This window comes from Amia ocellicauda, chromosome 20 (genome assembly GCF_036373705.1).
Source record: "Amia ocellicauda isolate fAmiCal2 chromosome 20, fAmiCal2.hap1, whole genome shotgun sequence".
Classification (NCBI taxonomy): domain Eukaryota; kingdom Metazoa; phylum Chordata; class Actinopteri; order Amiiformes; family Amiidae; genus Amia; species Amia ocellicauda.
Window position 1 is genome coordinate 11,070,048 of NC_089869.1, and position 20,905 is coordinate 11,090,952.

At 41.3% G+C, this 20,905-nt stretch overlaps 1 protein-coding gene across 1 annotated transcript in view; it reads right to left on the minus strand.

The window, feature by feature from the left end:
- Positions 1–8,629: 8,629 nt before the first annotated feature.
- The window catches only part of opn4a (opsin 4a (melanopsin)), a 48,755-nt gene continuing 36,479 nt past the window's right edge, over positions 8,630–20,905 (minus strand). Inside the window, exons 5-11 of the mRNA XM_066693211.1 lie at positions 19,662–19,833; positions 18,395–18,556; positions 17,420–17,527; positions 16,705–16,891; positions 16,167–16,319; positions 12,519–12,587; positions 8,630–11,791 (exon numbers count right to left, since the gene is read on the minus strand). Coding sequence (XP_066549308.1) covers positions 11,564–11,791; positions 12,519–12,587; positions 16,167–16,319; positions 16,705–16,891; positions 17,420–17,527; positions 18,395–18,556; positions 19,662–19,833 — 1,079 coding nt within the window. The 3' untranslated portion in view covers positions 8,630–11,563. The remainder of the gene's footprint in view (positions 11,792–12,518; positions 12,588–16,166; positions 16,320–16,704; positions 16,892–17,419; positions 17,528–18,394; positions 18,557–19,661; positions 19,834–20,905) is intronic.

A 20,905-nucleotide genomic window follows, 5' to 3' on the forward strand; every position in this document is an offset into this window, starting at 1 on the left:
AATGAAGTGAGGAAATAAAAATAGAACTGGGACGCCTGGGATTGTTTCCTTTCCCCGTCAAACTCCTGTTTGCGGGGTCGAGAGAAGATGCTAAAAATAGTCCTTACAAAGCTGGACCCCAAGAGTATAGTTGTAGATCGGTCTGTGTACCTCAGCACAGAAACATGGCTCCATTCTCCCCCTACACAGAGACCCTGGCACCCTGAATCTATCCAGGGGCCATCTGTCCTTTAATCACCAGCCAACCACTGCATGCCTGTGAGCAATCTGTGAGTGAGCCAGGGGGTCTTTAGCTCCAATCCTCGAAGGCCAGGATCCCGATGGTCTCTCAAAATCACATAAATTAACAGTGGGCCGAAGCAAGGACAATGGATCACTGTGGTGCCAATGGAAATGCCAGGCTGTATCCAGAGGGAACAAGTACAACTGAGAAGATTACAGCCTGGATGATGGCAAGAACTGAAGAGGCTTTAAGCAGGAGCAGGCTGGATGGAGACAGCAGTGCAATCAATTGACAACAGATAACAGTAGGAAGCTTAGATTGTCTTTCCCAAAAACTCAACTTTCTCAACTTAAACGTATGATGTTTTACACTTTATTCAATAACCTATACATTGTTGTAGTACTTCCAGTTGCAGACATTTGTTATTTCTGATGGAATTTGTAGGCTTGAATCACATACTATATACAGAAGTGTTTTTACAACTCTATAAAGTTATAAAAGTTTGATCTGTCAACATAAATTACACTGTGTTGTTCTCTCCATAGTGCAGGAAAAGAACATCCCGTTAGCTTTCAGCTCAAATTGTTCTGGTCCATTAATATGAATGAAAAACACACACAAAAAAAGCCAGTAGATAGACTCGACATTAAGAAATAACACACAACCCTGAGGCAGAGCATCTAAATTCAGCCAAATGATGCTGAGGAGGGAGAACAAGAATAGAGCTCACATGAACGGATGTCAGAAAACAAGGATTTTCTTTTCTTTTCTTAATTCTTAAAGGAAATAACTCTACAAGTCTGGCCAGGGAATACAGTGAGACACCCACACTGTCAGAGCACATTTGATTTGAAAGGAAACCGCTGCAAAAGCATCTTTGGCTGAGCAGAAAGCTGAATTATTCATCACTGATAAAATAGTTCCATTAATTTTGATCTCAAATCGTTTGACATCTGTATTTTCACCTCCTTGAAGGCTGTATTGATTGGTTGTTAAGCCTCTCTCTCCGCACACTGTCACCTCAATTTTGTTTCATTCATGGATTCGTTATTCCAATTAGCTGATTATTACTGGGGAAATGCATGACATTTACCTAATGGAACAAACATATTTTTAATGTAAGAATCGTACAATATATATAGATAGATAGATTTGTTCCCTGTATAAATTTTGTCAATTTGGAAGCACCAATTTCTGAATTGGAGTCATAGCCACGTACGTCTCCTGTCCTAGTAACGGAGGGATGAAACAAAACACACATCCTCTTGTCAAAGCCATCTGCTGTCCTCCGCACTGCCAGCTCAGCCCAGCAATTACACCAGTTGGAGAATGTTTGATCCAGCTGGAACTGCGAACGATCTGAACCTGCCGCTGCCCCAGAAGCCACAGAGGGTCACATGACCTGAGACGTCCCCAGCTGACACTAACCCACCCTCCCACCTGTCACGCACCAAACCCATTGGAGAGCAGCTGGACGCAGGCAGTGGGATCCATTCTGCACTCTAGGCAATGGCTGGAAGCACCACTTGGGACCCCCCCAACTATGTTCTTTGGTTTTAATAGCAATGGATAAAACAACAGGGTCTCTTGTTCATCGGCTCACCACATAAGAACGGTTACAACCATAAGGAAGCCGGTTGGCCAGTCTGGTTTATTTGGGTGCATGTTAATCCCTAAGATCCTTCAAGGAACAGCTGGATGAAATCCTTGGATGAGCTAATGATGCCTGTGTCAACAACAAGGCTGAGTAACTTGTCCCAGACTCCCACAATCCCCTGGGTGAAGAAGATTACTGCCCATTATTTATTACTGAATGGACAAGCTAAAAGCACATGCGTTGTGCTCATTTATATCTTTTAGTTTTTTTTTTTTCATAATTTGTTCTCCACACTGTGATTCATTACCGCAAATGTAAGGTTGGAGAGTTGAAACAGAAAGGCATATTTCTGTGCATAACATACAAGTCCTGCCATCACATTAGCACATGGTGTTATGATGAGAGAGAGCACTTTGACGTGTATTGCAAGTTATGCCTTCAGTTAATGGAAGGTGCATTGTAAGAACACGCTACAGTACAAAGTACCGTACATAACAGGTCATAAAGTAACACTAACTTATTTAAATACATACATAAAAATAACAACAGAATTTGTACAACATCTATCAAATCAGTAATATTTATTGATTGCACTGAGAAGGAACAGAAAAAACTCAATCCCAAAATCGCTTTTGCCTTCTATGGTTAGATTTAAAATCTATTTTTATCATGACCTACCCTCATTAGGTCATTATCATGTGTATACTTGTTTTTTCTGTGGTTTTCCATGGTTTCTATCACAATTTACTCTACCAATGCATGCTTCATCATTATCTCCAACACCATAGTTAGGTTTACCATGGTAGACTGCAAACAACTTGTATATGGGGAGGCTAGAATAAAGTCCGTTTCTCAGTAACATTCTGGGCTACAATACAAGCAGTCAGGGCTAACAAAGGGCTCTGTGGAAACATTTGTTACTGGATTGAGCTGGTCGGTTGAAGTTTTGCTCAGTCCTCCACCTGCCTCATTTAATTATTATTAGTAGTAGTAGTAGTAGTAGTATTTTATTATTATTTTAGTCAGAGACATGAGTGGCTTCATCTGATTTTCCATTAAGGTGCGTTACGACAGAGTTCCATACTTAGAAGGTCGGTTTTGAATGTAGGTCTGAATTTTGTTGTTTTTGTCATAAGCAGGAGCGTTAGTTTCAGAATGGAGGGGCTTGTTATAGTCGTAAGTCATGATAAATGTTAAAAGTTGAACCATAAGTTAGCCTATATCAAAACGCATATTGTAAAGTACATAAAAATTGAATGGTAAATATCTCACCCAGGGATCTCTAGTACCTTATGCGTATGTGCTATGTGCTTACAGTGGATGCTAGTACATTTCTAGAAAAATCTGTCAATCTCGTTGGATCTGAAGACTCTTGTATTGGTAGATCTCCGATACTAAAGAGTACTTTTCCATTCAGATGTCTGGTGACTGAGTCCATCTCAGAGTGTATTTAAACGTGGTCTGTTAGGACTGTTTTGGTCTGGCTGAGGGTGGTTTGTTCACTTTGGAAGTACAGTGCAAATGCCCCAAAAGACCTCAGTTAATTTCACAACTGAACTGAAACGATCTCAAGAGGTGATTCCACTTTATTTGATCAAAGGGATGGAGATTGCTTGGTTTCTTAAATGCAGTGTTAATGCACATCAACTGTAGCAAGCAGTAGTGTCTTATACTATCTGTTTTTCTTCAGAGAACATGTGGGGGAATGGAAAGAAGAAAAAAGGATGGCATACTCCAGGTAAAAGCAATATGACTACAAGGGCTTTTTGGACCCAAGAAGAAACTAAATCTCTTTTGGAGGTATAGAATGACTCAAATATACAGGAGCAACTCACTTACACACGGGTAAAAGATGTATATACACCAGTTTTCTCATAGTCTCAGTCTAATCAATTTGACTTTATTGTACAGTATTGCATTGGAGAAAACTGAAAACTGAGTTGACTTATTACCCAAGGTGCACTGTGTGTTGTCATATAATGTTACTAGTCTTTTCTCAGAAGAACAGTGTCAACACAAAACTGAGTTTGTGGAAATGCTGAAGTAAACCAGCAAAGTAGCTCAGAATACTGGAAGCAAACTGTACCCAATGACACCATTAATGACCTGATTCGTTTTAAAATCATCAGGCACTGGGACCAATCAAAAGCAAGCCAACACCAAAACTAACCAGAAATAAACTATTGTCAATCAGTGGAAAATAAATCAATCTCACCAAATAATCCAATTTTTAGGACATACAGTTCCACTGGTTTATTGCACAGGTACATGGTGTACAATTTAGAAACAACAGTGGAGGGAATGGAATTCCGAGTATTAATCCTGATCAAACATTTAGCTGGACCAACATACTGTATTGTGCCTGGATTTGCTGGCTTCCTTGTGATTTACAGCGGGAAGAGACGTTTTTTCCATGACCTCTGTGATATTTTCACTCCCTTTCTGCTTGAGCCCCATTCAGAGGGAATGCATTGTAATGTGTGACAGTTTTTGTATTTCAGTACATCAGCGTGCTATTTCAGACATCCTACCTATGTGTTTACCTGAGGCCGAGCCAGGCAGAGATTAGACTCCTGCAGCACCGGAGCTGTTCTGACTCTTGACAGCTGCTAGAATAAAGCTTTGTGAGGGATTATCTTGTGATAGTCGGGGCTGCGATTGACTGTGCTTTGCAAACTGAGAAAGTCTTCGAAGTGATTGGCGTTGGTGTATTTGCGAAATCAATACATCAGTAGTAGACATCTTTACAATTTCTAACTACACTAAATATGTATGGGATTGGCCGTTTCATTAGAAGTGTCCAGCAGAGTTAACACAAAGAGAGAGAAAAAATAATAATTTAGATTGAAATGAAATGACACTTCTTTGAGGCTCAAGGTCTATTTTAAGCGCTGGCATTAACTTCATATTGGAAGTTATCTGAAGATTACCTTATCTTTCTTTATCAGGATATATAGAATGCCATAGAGGATTTGATTTCCGCGATCTAGATATGAAGGATAATCAGGCACTCTAGATAAAATGTGAAAAGGTGGTGTTTCTGCAGTAGCTTCTGCCCACACCATCACCACAGCTTGGGGTGTCTAGCAACAGTCCCTGCCCTGAACCCACAATTGAAGGCCGCAATGCAATACTTCAGAGAGGAGCGCACGTAATTATATGCAAAAATATCAGTCCTGTCCAAGATTTATTAGAAATTAGAGCAGATTAGTACAGGATCATGCCATGCGCAATAAAACGATTATCCCAGTGGGTGTGTGTGTGTGGCAGGGTGTCGGGGGGGGGGGGGGTCGGTAAGCCTCTCTGATATCATCTGCTTAATGTCACGCATTACAAAAACGCAATACGGTGTTAAAGTTGTGGCGACTTCTATAATCACATACGTACATTGAGAGTTAACACCCTCACTCCTTTACCTTTCAATGTGTTTCCTGACTTGCAGTTGCAGCTAAACACACTATTTTAGTTTCCTTTGATGATGCTTGATTTTGTGGAAGTCTCTTGATATTGCTCTGGAATGGCCCCAGTTATTCAGCTTGGCTTAAACCCACCACTCCCTTGTGTAAAGAAGCAGAGCCTGTTTTCAGTCTTAAATGATCACTTAAACCCCCACTTGAGGCCTTGGCTTCTCCTTGGACGGTTCAGCTAGAAGTTGGCTCATGGCTTGACTTTTAGTTACTGTGGAGGACTTTGAAAACTTTAACCAGACCCTCTGTCTCCATCTCCTCTGTTTAGCGATGTCCGCACGTGTTAAGCTGGGCTTTAACCTGAATTTCCTTTGAGAGCTGGAATAGTTCTGCTCTTTCTTCTTTGAACTTTTTCCAGGGCAGTGAAATCCTTTCTGGAACGTGGTGGCCAAACCTGAACCTGCTAATCTGAATTGGGCCTCACTTAACCATTTTACAAATGTAACTTTTCATTACAGCCCACGTCCATCCCTGCCACTTGTATGAAGGTCTTGGCACTTTCTTTTGCATGTCATGTGCCAGCTGTATGTCCAGACCTGATTGTTTTTTTTGTACAAATCTTATCACCCATTGCACTTCTCTTGTCCATTTTTGAGCCTTTCTTTTATCACCTTTGGCTTGTTTTTGCAGTTCGGTTCACTCATTTCTCCAGGTTTCCTTTTACACGTCCATTAAAGTGCTTTCTTTCTCCAGGACACTTCCCTCGATTGATCCATGAAACCATTTAGGCCAGCGTTTTCCTCATCTTAATTTGCTTACATCTGGGATTCGGTTCTTCTGTGCCTATAGAAATAAATCCAGGAAAATACAGTCTTTTTAACAATCCATACCTATTTGCTTCCATTGATCCATTTATCTATCTCCTCTCCTCTCTATCTCATGCCTTCATACATTGTAGAGAAATGTAAAGAAACACCTCCAAATATTTTCCTATTATTTTGTATTCAAATGTTTAAATGCAGAATAATGCATTCCACAATACTGTGTATATTTAAATTTAATTAAGACCTATATTTTCAATACATGCAGTTGTTTTTTCTCTGCTCTACTTAAGCCCTGCAACATGTTAGCGTTCCCTATGGGACAGTCTGTTGACGCTGATTGTTGCTAGAAAACCAGGGAGTGAGATTGAGGCGAGAATACCCCCCTCGATGAGTGGACTCTGCACTGACCACCACTGTCCAGCAGATGGCACACTGAGCTCTCGTGTAGTAAGACTGTCCCTGGCGCTACCCTGCTTCTAGACCCCGGAGCTCACAGACCAAAGTTCAGATCAGTCACTCTGCAGACTTGCCTCCCCCTGACAGCCCACATAAAACTCCAGTAATGCTTCAGCGCACAGGACAGAGAAAGGTCTGTCTGACAAGTCCTCCCTTTGCTTGATCCTTATTAGCCCAGCTTTTGACATGAGTATCTTATCACAACTAAAGTTGGTGCCCTGGAGGCAGAATGTCCAAAAAGTAAATTCACAGCTTTAAAAGGAGATCAGTTGCAAAGACCCGTTTTACACCACCAGTGGAAATGAAAATGTAGACAGACCAGCAGACCCTTTGAGCAGCATAATGCATTCTCTACCAACACTAGGGAACTGCTTGACAGATACTCCACAGGGTGTGTGGGATCCCATGCGTTCATTATTTTAATACAATAAATTGGGGTTATTCCGTATGTGCCCTCACACAAACTGCTGAAACTGGAAATCTCTTCTCTACCACACGATCTTAACACCCTCAACAAATATGTGACATTCTTGAGTAACAAACTGAATCTACACAAAAATGAACTCTCCTTGATGAAAACTACCCTTTGAAGTAACTACTTTCACTTTACTTTAGTCTTTGAATCAGTTGCTAGATCCTTCAATAACCTTTTTCAGTTTCTTTCTTCCGAATGCAAAATGGCCACCTGTACCTTCTCTCTTTATCACCCTTGACCCTTCTCTTCTTTCTTCTGTCTTTCCCCCCTCACTCAGTAGATGTTCACTGGGATCTATTTTAAAATGTCTTAAATAAAATAAAATACAGCAATCCTAGTAAATTGGAAAAAGATTAAGTATTTCATGATGCCTTATATAACATATACTGGATTGGGCAATGTGTCATTCCGTAAATCGTCCTATGGTATTTCTGTACTTAAATGGAAAAACCAATACACAGAATTTTATATATATATATACAATGTAATCCAGCGCATTAGTGATTTTCCACTTTTTGATTCGGGGTGCTTTTTTCCATCGAGATTTCACTTTGACATGATGTAATCTCGGCTCTGTCACCCCAACCCTCTCGCTCAGTCCCCCTTAGGACCTGGAAAAAGCATAGTTAAATCAATCTGTTAATTACTACTAATGCACTGCAAAGAGAAGCCCTGATCTCCCACTGCGGGCTTCAATCAGTAAGTTAAGGGGAGGGGGGACGTACATTCAGAGCAGAAACAAATCGCTAATCTTTCCTGCCAACTAGAGCACTTTCACATTCATTTTACCTTGAGGATGAACCTAATTCCAGTCGACCTTATCTTTCTCATGTTCCACGAAATGTATTACCCAACGGGACCTGACCCGGGTTTCATACATCTGATACACTACTGGACTGCGTGTTCACACTGACTTGTACTTCATGCATACATCGTGGCAAACAATCTGCAAAGTAAATAAAGACTGAGTGGATTCACATAGTGTCTGGAAAGTTGTCAGATTCCAAAAAACTCCCTTTACAGCTTCCTGTCTTAGGAAAACATAAGAGATTTTCTTATTTTCCCTGCACCCATATTGCCCTCAAAACTATCATAGACAGTGGTGACCCTGCATCAAAGAGGGTCCAGGTAAACAGAGCACTAATATTAGAACATTTTTGAAAATGCTCCTTTCATCCATTATTTCTATTCCTGGGGTGGGGGTTAAAATGGGGGTGGGGTCTACTGAGTGACATCACACAGACTCCTTGACAAAAATTTTAGAAGCCACTGAATTCTTGCAATAAATAATACAAAATAAAAGCCTGTCTTCTCAAGTGTGGAGAAAACGTCACAAAGCTCTGTGATCATTGGTTTTATGATACACTTGATTTATGTTTAGTTAGGGGTCTCTCTCTCTCTCTCTCTCTCTCTCTCTTGCTCTCTCCCTCTCTCTCTGGAAGGTGCATGCTTTCCAAGTAGAAAACAACTCTGTCATTCTGAATAAGAAGGATACCTCTTGTACCCATAAAAAAACATCAATGCATAAAATAAACAAGACAAAAACAAGATATACAATTGCAGTAATATTGGGTAATGCAGGTTTATTTAAAAAATAAAATCAGACGTCAGTGAAACCCCCAACAATAAAACCAACAAAACAAAAAATAATCTACAATAGACAATGTCTTTAATATTTTATACATATATATATTTATATTATAACTGTGGTCCCTCCTTCCCCCAAAAGGTATACATCCATTCCTATATAATCTGTAATGTAATAGACATTTTAACTTTAAATACAGTACAATGCATTAAAAATAGAACAATACTAATTGTTATACAGTAGATTGACTACAGTGGTGTGATACACTAAAAAAATCATTACTGGATGTAAAAAAAAAAGCTGCAAGGATACGAATCTGATTAATTGTTATTCCTTTGAGTTAATGAGCTGAGCTACTAAATTTTACTTTCAGATGAGCCAACCTACTGAGCCAAGCTACTCACATTTCCAGAGGAAGTGCAGTCAAGATTCAAATACTCTCTTTTACTGTGTCTGGTTTCCAGCCTCAATTCAAGATGAGATACAGCACAATGCATAGAGCCTTAGAAGTGTCTGTCTCCAAGTATACATTAAAATATGCAGTTACAAAATGTAGCCTATGGGTGGCACTCTGCTTTAAGTAAAACTGGTGTATCAGGCGATACAAGTTGCTGCTTCTTCGGAGATCGGGCTCGAAGGATCCATACTTTATACTGTTAACACTTGTGGCCTTGGCTACTCCTTTCACTGTTTGGCTAATAGTTGCCATTTGGGGTTGGCTCTAATTTAATAGATTTTGATTCGTACACCGTAGGAATACTTGAACCAGATCCACTCTCTCCGTCTCCTCTGTTTTAAGGCTCAAGAGATTGAGGCTCATCGTAAGCTGTTCTTTAGCCTGTCTGTGTGTGAATTATTCAGCGCGCTCTTCAAACTTTTCCAGGGCAGCGAAATATTTTCTGGAACGCGGTGACCAAACCTGAACCCGTTATTCTACATTAAGCCTTGAGCAATGCAGAGTTTTAACATCACTTTAAATTCTACATTCATACATTAAGGGGGCTTTTTTACTTGCCTGTATTGTCAAGATTTGAAACTATTTGTATTAACATTCCTGCTGCTAATTCTTTGCCCTTGTCATATTTGTCTGCCCAGTTTTGAAAAATATTCTTGAATTAGCTTTAAAAGTTGCAGTAGAATGTTCTAGTTCTCTATAAATCTATCTAATGTGATTTTTTAATTAATTGTACCGTGCAACCATAGGCCAATGTGTCCTAGATTTTGATGTATACACCTTTGGGATGAATTTCCATCAACTCTACTGTCTTTATTTTACTCCAGTCTTCATCTGTAAATGTCATCCTATTTTGATACAGGAGGCCAAACTATCAGGTACTGCTGTTTGTGCCTGCTCAATTTTATGCTTGGTGCTATGTAACATACATGTTTTAATAAAGAATGTACATATATTTGTTTTACTATGTATATATTCCAGGTGCCAGTGAAACCCATTATTGTATATACAAATATTTAAACCTAATATACAGGGAAAATATGTGCTTGATGGGACTGAATAGTCCCGCAGTTGTAGTTTAAACACCCCAGTCTTGCTGACATGCATTAAGATTAATAATTTGTCACGCAGAACTTTGTGATGGCTAACTGTATATCATCACATTGTTATTTGTGACACTGCAGCTCTGGGCTTTGCTTCTCGCTGTGAATGGGAGAACGAGGGCAGGGGGAGTGGAGAGCTCAGAGCTGTGTTGCGTCCGACTGGAATCCAGATGATATCTTTGGTGGGGATTTAACACGGGCTATTCCAGAACATGGAGACGACATATACCATAGCAATTTGTGTGGTTCTTTTTTCCTGGCATTTTCCGAGCCTGAGGAAAGAGGCTGTCAGATTGATTAGCGTGTCACACACACACACACACACACACACACACGCACTCGCACAACCTCGCATCCCCCCCTCTTCTCCACCCTGCCAACTGCTGCCTATCTCTCTTTGACTGGTGCATGCTGAGTTACATGCTGCAGTTTAGTGACACTTTCATCCTCAATGGGACATGGGCATTCTGTTCGTACCCGGGGGAAATGGTTAAAGCGCAGTGATAAAAGAGGCTTGAAAGTACATGGGGAAAAGCCTGTCGCTGAGGCCTTTTACTGATTATTGAACTACTCTGGCAATAAACAAACGGAGGCTTTATCTCCTGTGTATCTCCTAATTTGAAAGGTTAAGTTGGGTCTTACAGCACCTGCCTTCGCCCACAGTATGAATATCAGACTTCTGCATGACACGCAGGACTAGCTTACAACATATTGCTGCATTTGTGTCAGCTCCCTTTTGTGCTTGGTGTTGCGTCGAATACATTATGATCTCAGTGGCCAGGCTTTCCATTTGAATACGGCAGGGCTGTGTCCCGTGGTTGACTTTCTTCTAATGGAAACAGTTTCACTCAGGACAAAACTTCTCCCCAGTCCCAGCAATGATTCCCCTGCTTTGTGTGCCACAGCTGCAGTTCACTAAGGGAGATTAGAATCAGAGGGTCTATCACCTGTCTCTGTAAACCGCCCAGGTGTAAGGGTTAACCAAGCTTGGTACTGTGTGGACAGACTCCAGGTGACGGCCACCACATGTGTCTGGACTTTTTGTCTGGATAGATCTCCAGGGTAGCACTGTTCTGATTCTAATATCCAGCACTGCATGTGACCTCTTTGGTCCAACAAGGTGCAGGGTTTGATTTAATTGATCTTAACCAAAGAAAAAACATAAAAATTAAAACACTCATCTGATCTCATTAAGTTTTTTGGAACATTCAGCAAAATCTTAACTAAAAGAGCAGACTATCTATGCCAAGTTAGATTTGATGGCAGTCTACGTCTTTAACCTGTGTGAGTGTTTGTCAACAAATACAGAATGGTGTGGCACTACACAGGTGATCAGAGGTGTAGAAAAGGTGCATGCAGCTTATGTTTCCTAAAGACATTAAATTATTAGATATAAAAAATACATTTTCGGTTAGAATCGGGCTGGGCAGGTGTGTTCAGCTGCTGTCATGCAGACTTGGGGTCTCATGGGAAGGGGACGGGATTCCCCCCAGTGGGTCCACGGTGATAGAGGCCGCCCCCACGCTGCTATTGGCTGTTCTGACATGGGAGGTGCGGCCGCTGGAGCTGATGGTGGGCAGGAATGCGGGGCTTAGCTCAGAGGTGATGACGATGCTGGGGATCCGCCCAGACACTCCCTTCATTCCCTCTGTGACATCACCTGCCTTCACAGTGAAGAAAATAGCTGAGTCAAAGAAGGTTAGTTCCCAAATGACAAAATAAAGGCTTCAAATGCACAATAGACTACGAAAGTGATCGTTAATGCTCAGGGGCCATTTCTAGTTTTCATTCCAGTTAATCTGTTAATTAACTCCGTGAATGAATTCAGGGTTTAATTGGACCAGTCAAACCCATTTTGTTCCTCCAGACCTTGAGCTTGTGATGATTTGCAGATCTATAAAATCTGCCGAATATGTTTGGGACCCTTGGACTAGAAAAATATTTTTTTCCCAGTACACTGGATTGAGATTCTGAAGTCATAAGTTTATCAACACTTCTACCAAAGCCTCCTCTACTCCACTTCTTAAAGTCTTTTCTTTAAAGAAAACAAGAAAACGCCATTTCAGTTTATTGGCTCTGTCAGTTCGAAATCCATTCATCCTGAAGGCGCTACTAAAATACTGCCAATTATGTCTGTCTGAAGGGCCTTTCACATCCTATAAGTGTTACAGATGAAATCCTTTTCTTTCCTGAGTGTTTTCATATTTCAATTCTTTATTTGTAATTAACGTCACTCAATTCAACCACATCTCTTATACCTTTTGTCCGCCCTTCATGTTGTAACTCAAAGACAGCTTTCCAAACAACTGGAAACACTTTTCATTTTGTACAGCAATGTAACATATAGCAATGCTCTGCCCACAATGCAATTCTCTTTACAATCGTACTCACGGTGGTTGGAGAGCTGCTCTGGGAAAGGCCCACCTCACTCATGGAAATGTCTTCAGCATCCACAGAGGTCTGGGGGAGAGCAGCAGAAGGTTAGATAGTGCAGTGACCTCTATGTAGTTAATTCGCACAACAAAGATGGCATAAATATATACAGACATATTCAAACTAACAGCCTGGGAGAGAAACACTTTCAAGCTCATCAGTGTAGAAATATGGAGACTCCGCTGCACCGAGGAGGACGTTAGCATCTACCTGATCACTTCCCCATTTTTTCTCCGAACTGTCTTGCAATGACTGTTAATGGAAATGCTTCAAGAGAATGGGACAATCCTATTGGCGAGGGTTGAGAATGAAGGGTGAGGCATATGAGGCATATTCATTGACAGGACTGGAGCATCCAATTTCTGGCCCACCCAACAAGGAAGTACTTGCTTGCTTGGCTGACAGGGTTCATTACGTAATAGAACAACATGGGGAAATGGGAGTTGCTTCTTCTCCCAAATTCAGGGTTTGGAAGAGTTTGAAGTTGAAGAGTTTGGTTTGGATATGGTATCATTTTTTGTTGCATTTGTAGGATGTTAGTTTGTTGACAGTTATTAAGAGTGGATGATGAATACAACACAAGCTCTTTTGTGGCTCTGGTATATATGTAGAGATACAATGCACAGTATGTGAGTGGACACAAACACGTCTGTTTCTGGTATCTTGGCCTTGTGAGTCATACAGGTCCTAGTGCAGAAGGCTGATGTTTTAAATTCAGGCGAGGTAGGAATAAGGGAAAATTGGGCAACACATTATTTCCATGGGGAAATACACACACACACACACACACACACACACACACACACACACACACACACACACACACACACACACACACACACACACACACACACAACAGAGGACAGGTCTAAGCAGAGAGCATTTTCAGTAAAGACCTTCGCAATTCCTGGATACAGTAGTTGTTGATTTCCGTCGTCGTTCAAAGTCACTGTGAGGCCAGGCCATAAAAGCTAGTTTTATCCAATCTCGTTTTCTCAAGGTCCCCGCTTTCGATGTCCTTAGAATGCCCTGGTCATTTTGTCTGAACCTAGGCTGCTCACATGAGACCCAACAGCGGAAATCAGAGCAGCAACCTTTGTGTTGCCAGGGGGAAAGTGAGCGAAGAGGATTACATCAAAGATCATACCAGATTAGACCAAAGAATTAAACCCAACAATAATCGCACCATAATGGAGTTTTATTTAGCCTCTATATTGGCCTCTTTTGCACTGACCTAAATAATGGCCTTGGAACCTCTAGCTGCCACAATTAATTATCCAAATTAAACTGGAATATAAATAAATATATACATTAATAATAATAATAATAATAATAATAACAACAACAACAAGAAAAATAGAAATCTGCATTCCTCTAGAGACTTTCTTGGACTCTGCATAGGCTCACATTGTATTCCTTTCTTTCCCATTGCAGAAGCCACAGCTAACTGTGTTTAAAATGCTTATCCTTTCCTCTAATCTGCCATCTAATTACATGCGTGGAGCTTTGTGGCTCAGGACTGAAGGCTGTCTGTAACTGCCGCTCTTGTGTATCACACTGAGCACTTAAGCTCCCAAACCGTGTCTAAGATCCCCCAATTCTTACAAGTTCAATGCTAAACATGGCAATCATTTTTATTTTAATATGATTGCCCTTCAGCGGGAATGCACTATGGATACATATCATATACAGTACTGTATAGTGGCATTTTTAGGTACAGCTGTTTTTAAATCCTGTGAACACAAAGCAAAAGTAATGAGACTCCTATATCTCATCTGATTAATTTTTCCCACCCCAATTACACCCTTGACCACCCAAATGAAAATAACCTGCACATCTCGGTGGGGGTGTTGGAATGGTAAATGGTTTTACTCTGTCCTCTCTAATTGCTCATGTAAATTCATGCAAAAGACATATTCATCTTAGAATGACATTAAATGGGGATTTGAAGGATTGATCTCATTTTCCTGTGAAAACGGTGGAAGGCGGTTCACGTCTACCGTGGGTACATTGCTCGAATTTGATTATAATTTGACTGTAGTATGACAGCAGCTGTTGCAATTAAGAGGACAAAGGAGAAGGCTGAAATTGCTTAACCATGTAATTGCAGACTTGACTTTAAACTGTATTGTTATTGCTCTGCAATTACAAAACTGTAATGGGAAAGCAGAACATCATGGTATATGTTTTGGTGTAACTGATTACTATTTGTATTACAAACACAGTCATTCATTTTTAATGGCATATAACTTAATCACACAGACAATCTGGTTAGGCAAACCACAAAACAAGCGCCAATATGTCTTTGTCAAGTTCACAGTAATTAAATTACTAGATAAACAGGTAGGGGCAGCGTTAGGTAGCTGAACAACTACATTGTTCGTTATGACTGCCAGTGACAAGATAAAGGAGATCGTTCCTCCAGTCTCTGACTCACAGTTTGGTTTTCCTGTCCCGCCATTTCTGGAAAAGTAAGAAAGTGTGCTGAGTGTTGAAACACCAAATGCAGCTCTTGATATTGGTGTGTTTGTCATAACACACACACACACACACACACAAATTGATTGATTGATTCTTTTAGAATATAGCATGTAAAGGGTAATTTAAATTGAGTATTTTATGTCGTACTCCTCTAAACACTGTAAATAGCCTGGCATACAGGCATCTTGCACACAAATCAATCAATAACAAATAGAATAGCTAGTTTAGTTTTTTTTTTTACCAAAGCAGGTCAAGAAAACAACAGGAGGACACTGAAATGAGTGTCATGGTATTTATCTGATGAAATGCCACTGAAGATTTTGTGGCAGTGTTCTTCAAATCCATCTCTGTAGGGCACCAACCCAGCAGGTTTATAGGTGTCTTTAAATGCTCCCCTGCTATTAGACCAGGGCACTGGGCTTGATTGGGTCAGATACAGTACGTGAATGATCAGCTGTGAACGAAAAGGCATTGTGATGGCTTTTAATGTTTGATACCTGAGTTTTTTGTGCTGTCTTTTTTTTTTTTTTTCTTTTTTTTTTTTTTTTTCTTTGACCAGCACCTCGAGACATGCAGTTGGCACCAAACAGATACGATTTGATTGATTGGTCGAAAACCAGAGGCACGCTGACCCTTGAGGAACAGATTAGAAGAACACTATTTCATAATGAAGACTAGTCCAGTGTTTCCCATTCCTGGTTCTGGGACACCACTGTGTCTGCTGGTTGCCCTTCTTTCTGACAAAGAGCCTTTAACTTTTAACTGGACTCTTTGATAAGACCTTAATTAACACTAATTCTATTGGTGTTGGATAATAGCTTTAACCCTCTGCCTCGAATTCCACCTTAATTGAGTGTGTGAATAGAATGGACAAACTGACCATTTAAGACCTTAATATTTAAGACAATGCAATGGAGAGTGGTTGAAATGGAAACCAGAAAAGACAGCGATCCTCCTCCCCACCCCCACGCCTGGCCTGGGAAGCACTGTAGTGATGGATATGAGGGTCCCCCAACCACCCCACTCGGTGCCGAGCATGGCCCAGTGCTGAGATCAGGACCGTCCTCTCCCACACACACTCACGTGGTCATGGCGGCACAGGCCTGGCACAGCCGGGGCGGTTACCTTCTCGAAGATGCCTGAGTCGTGGCTCTTCAGCTTGGATTTGGCCTTGAAGTCGCTCACCTCTGCTGTGTCCTTGCTGATCTTGCAGGAGACCTGGCGGCTGGCCGGCCGCGAGTTGAGGCTGGAGAGATCGGCCTCTGTGTCTGTCCATCCCTGGGGCACACAGAAGCACAAAGCACATTTAGACGAGGCCAACACAACATTGTTCAGTTTTCCCCTCTTACAGCCCTCACACGCCTGTTGTCTTCTGCGTGTCGGCGATGAACACTGTGCTAAACTAGCCTGATGTGTTTTGGCTGCTCCATTTTGTTTTGTTGCATTCAGTGATATGACTTGCAGGGAAAAGAAAACAAAGCTGGGGTTTTAGGAACTCCCATTCCTGTTTCTTTGGATCCGATATGATACAATACCTTAAAATGGATATAGTGCCTTGTATTGGATAGTGACCTCAAAGCACTTGAACCATGTACTGTTTCGGGAATGTCACAAGCAAGTGCTGATAGACAGAAAGGTTCGGGTAAGACGGTGGGGCACGTACGGACTCGCTGTCGGAGGCAGAGGAGAGCCGGGCTTTGGCGCCACGATGATACACAGAGCTGATCTCGGAGGACTGGCTGGTGACAGTAGATCGGCGGGTGGAGGGAAAGCTGCTGGAATAGCGTGAATCCTTGCGAGGGATGCGGAGCAGGACTCCCAGGCAGGGGATGTACTTGGCGATGGCTGACCTGGAACACAACATACATCAAGTCTGGTCACACAGACAGAGGCAGAGCGAACACACATCCTATAGAGCTGTGCAATGTGGTCAGGGATAATCCTGTCATTTACTAGACCAATCATTCAGTAGGATAATATCAGACAGCATATTTAGATTCCCTGCTTGGGGAGGGAGGCGGCTGTAAATTCATCAGTCTTGATTTTGTATATAATTTAGATTAGTCTAGCCTAGATTATCAGATTAAAATCAGTGCAGCTGCTTAGACGGGTCTAATGCATTTTCATGTGACAGACTGCAAGTTGTACAGAATGGGAAATGTTTTTAAGTGTGTAACAGGCTTGGCCATGCCAATTTTAATGCTATGGATCAGAGACAATTATACAGGAGACAGAAGTAGCAGAAGTAGAAGTAGTAACAAAAAAGGGAATAAATAACAACTGTTGGGCTGCCTCTTCAGAAACACTGAGTGAAGAATTCCATATAGCAATGAATGCTAAAGTTGATGTGCTGTATGTGGTCAGCAGCAGATACCCACCTGTATTTGGGGTGGGTGATGGCATAGATGATGGGGTTGTGGATGGCTGAAGCCTTAGCGATCACAGCTGGGACAGAGTTCATATACGGGGTCAGGAGATCAGAGTAGCTGAATCAGAGACAAAGAGAGAGAGAAAACGCACTGTCAGTCCAGATCGTATGACACTGAAGAGACCACAGTTCTACAATTCAACTCACTGTATCGGTCTGACAGCTTCTGTAGAAGAGACATAAGGTAACTTGAACGACTAAAAATGGAGCACTACTTCCCTCTACCTGCAGGGGGCAGTAAGGGCTATTACAGAGAGGGATATGCCCAGCCTTTGGATATAAAAAAAGCTTTAGTGAAACTATGGTTTTGTCCACTTTTAACACTGTGCATAAGCTTATTATTTGCTTTCTATGTGACCACTTGCCTCAGTGTAAACAGCAGAGTTACCAAAAGTGTATTTTTTGGATCTGCACCATTTTGCAAGGGTTGTATGGTCTCTGTGTCCAGGATGTGGATTTAAATATGGTAGGGCTGTTATAAAGTTCACCAGATTTAAAATCGTATGGGTAAAATCTAGGATCATCACTTAGGTCTCAGTTTCCTAATTTGTTTGCATTCCCCATCTTGAAAGACTGTTTGCAAAGTGAAGTATGCATCACTTCCCCTCTACAACACAATTTTCCAGATGCAGAGGAGGAGAGAAAGAGAGAGACAATAAACGATGCACAATAAACCAAATTCGATCTCTTAATTACTTTAAAAGGTCAGGCCATAAGACCTATATGTCAAGTCAACAACCACTTTGTGCACACTCCTCTTCCACGGTACTAAAAAGGAGCTATAATAACAAAACTGCAGTGCTTCATGTTATGGTGACAGTCACATAAAATATTGAAATAAATTTGGATGTGACTGGAATTGGAATAAAATTAAGTTGGCTGTCTTAGTTGAGAGTATTTTTTATATTAAATGGAGCTTCCTTACCCGGCAAAGGCAGTGAGGGCCACAGTGGAGTACGGCGACCAGGAGATGACATAGAGGAGGATGACAATGAGTGCAATCTTGGCCATCTTCCACTCATTCTTCATCCGGGTGAACTTCTTCACTGAGTCCTTGTTGTCATCGCTGCTGATTCTGCTCACCGCCCTACGAGAACACAAGATGGGTATGGAGCAAAAGAAGAGCGTTGCTCAAACCTGCTTGGTTGATTTCTAGAGGCACAATAATCAGAGGATCTCGTTCAGTCCTTTCTGGTGCCATATATTCTCACTTTCCTTGGAATCCACTGGAGATCGTAATGGGATACGTTTTAGATACATCTACTGCTGGCTGAAGATCAAATATAAATAATACATATATTTAAAACCCCTGTACAAGTTAGACAGAGGCAGTCAAGGGCCCACATGCTGTGTGTCTGGGGGACACTTCTGGCCTGCAGGACATTTAATAAGAATCACTGTTATATAGGAATGGATTGGGAATTTTAACACTGGACAAATTCAAACTGTGGGGGACAGGATAGTCATACTTATCCAGAAAGCCTTGGGCATCCAAATTAAAGGCTACAAGGTCTCTGCACTTGACTGCACAGTGTCTACTTGAACTCAGAGCAGTTAAGAGTGCTGTGTCATTCCGTGTCACTAGACTCAACAGGTCTGCAGTGACTCACATATATGAGAAGTGAAAGGCAACCAAGACAGTTAGAAATATATCGCCTGGACTGGCAGCTGTGACACACACCTCACTCTGGAATTACTGAATGTAGTAGGACTAATTTTAAACATAAGAGGTCGCTAATCTTAAATATAGCAAGTCGTTATAATTTATAAACTGCATTTTAAGATATCTTTAAATATTCACAGATATCTCGATCATGTTCAAGTATCTCAAATAATTTTCAAGATCTCGAAATAAACAGGCGATATGGAAATTCCTTCCTGTATATTTCACAATTTCCTGTCAGTGTGATTAAATAACTTCCTGTTCAGTCAGTTATTTCCTGGTGTTTAAAGTGATCGATGTGATTGTGATGAGGCGAGCTGTATTACAGTGTATTACATAATACTTGTCTGAAACCAGCTGCAAAATAAATCAAGGATGAAATGTATTCAATTATGTTAGCGACAGTCGTGTAAAAGATTTTCTAGCTGACTTTTCCAGTAGTGCAAACATGTAAAAATCATCAAGGTGTTGTTTATATAAAATCTTACAGAGGGGGCAAATGCCTCTCGTTGGTCTGCCATGTACTCACTTGTTGGTTGCGCGAATGGCCCTGAAGATGAAGAAGTAGCAGTACATGATGACAATCAATGGGATGAAGAAGACAAAGGTAAAGAGCAGCATTGTGTAGGCCCGCACCGAGGGGGTGAAGGTCATGTAGTCCCAGGTACACGAGGTCAGGAGGCCCTCAGGTATATAGGCGCCTGTAGGGGGACAGAGAGAGGTAGACTCCACACTCAGTACACTCAGTTGCGTGGCCAAAACCCTCAAGTTTGAAGGGCTTCGCAGTTGTCAGCTTGGCAGTACTGTGAGAGTGAAAATAAGAAACACAGAAACAGCCCAAATCTACAAATCAAGAGTCTTCAGATTTATTGTAGGGTGCCCAATTCTGACAGTGTTCGATTGAAAACTTGTGTGTTAAATCTCTTGATTTGTAGATTGAGGGCTGTGTTTTTGTTTTTGTCTTTTTTGGAAGAACACAAAGTTGGACAAGGTTGCTTTATTTTTTGAGGGAGGAAGGGTCTACTCATCTTAACAAGGCAGTGGTGGAGAATTACATTCCTGGGGGCCACCATGTCTTCTGTTTTTTGCTCAATTCTCTGCTACTGTGACCCTCTTGGAATAAGTGACTGGACCATTGAATTAGGGGCATACATATATGATATTGACAAAACAATCGAAGTCAATAAATATGTGCAAAATAACGAGGAAAGAGCGAAGATTGGAACTGATATATTTTGTAAAACTGACACCTCTTTAAAATTCCATGACAGACCCTGCTGCACAAGCTGTGTTAGAAACGGAATCAATTGTCAAGATTCATTGAGCCTCATTCAGTGCGAAAACAAAAATAAAAGCAATCCACATCTAACCCTCAAGTGGGAGATTGATTTATTATTTGCATTGACTTATTTATTTATTTCCACATTGATTGGTATGTGGTTAGGGAAGCACTCACGCGATACCCATTTAAAGCCAGTGATGCTGTCATTTTATACCACTAGGCCGTCTGAAAGATCTAATCAAAACAAAGTGGCAAGCCCCCAAAGAAATACTGCTTACTGCACCGCGTACACGCGCACAAAAGCCTTGTCTGTCTTTGTGCCCAGAGCTGCTATCTCATCGTTGCGCACTAAGACATCGGCATGGCCTTGGGTGATGTGTTCTTAGCTCCCGTTTCATTCTGTCAGCCTGGGTTCGCTCCGCTGCTCCCACTTGCATGCATTTTTGTAGATGGAAGCAGAAACCAACAATGAAACCCAATGAATCAGAGCG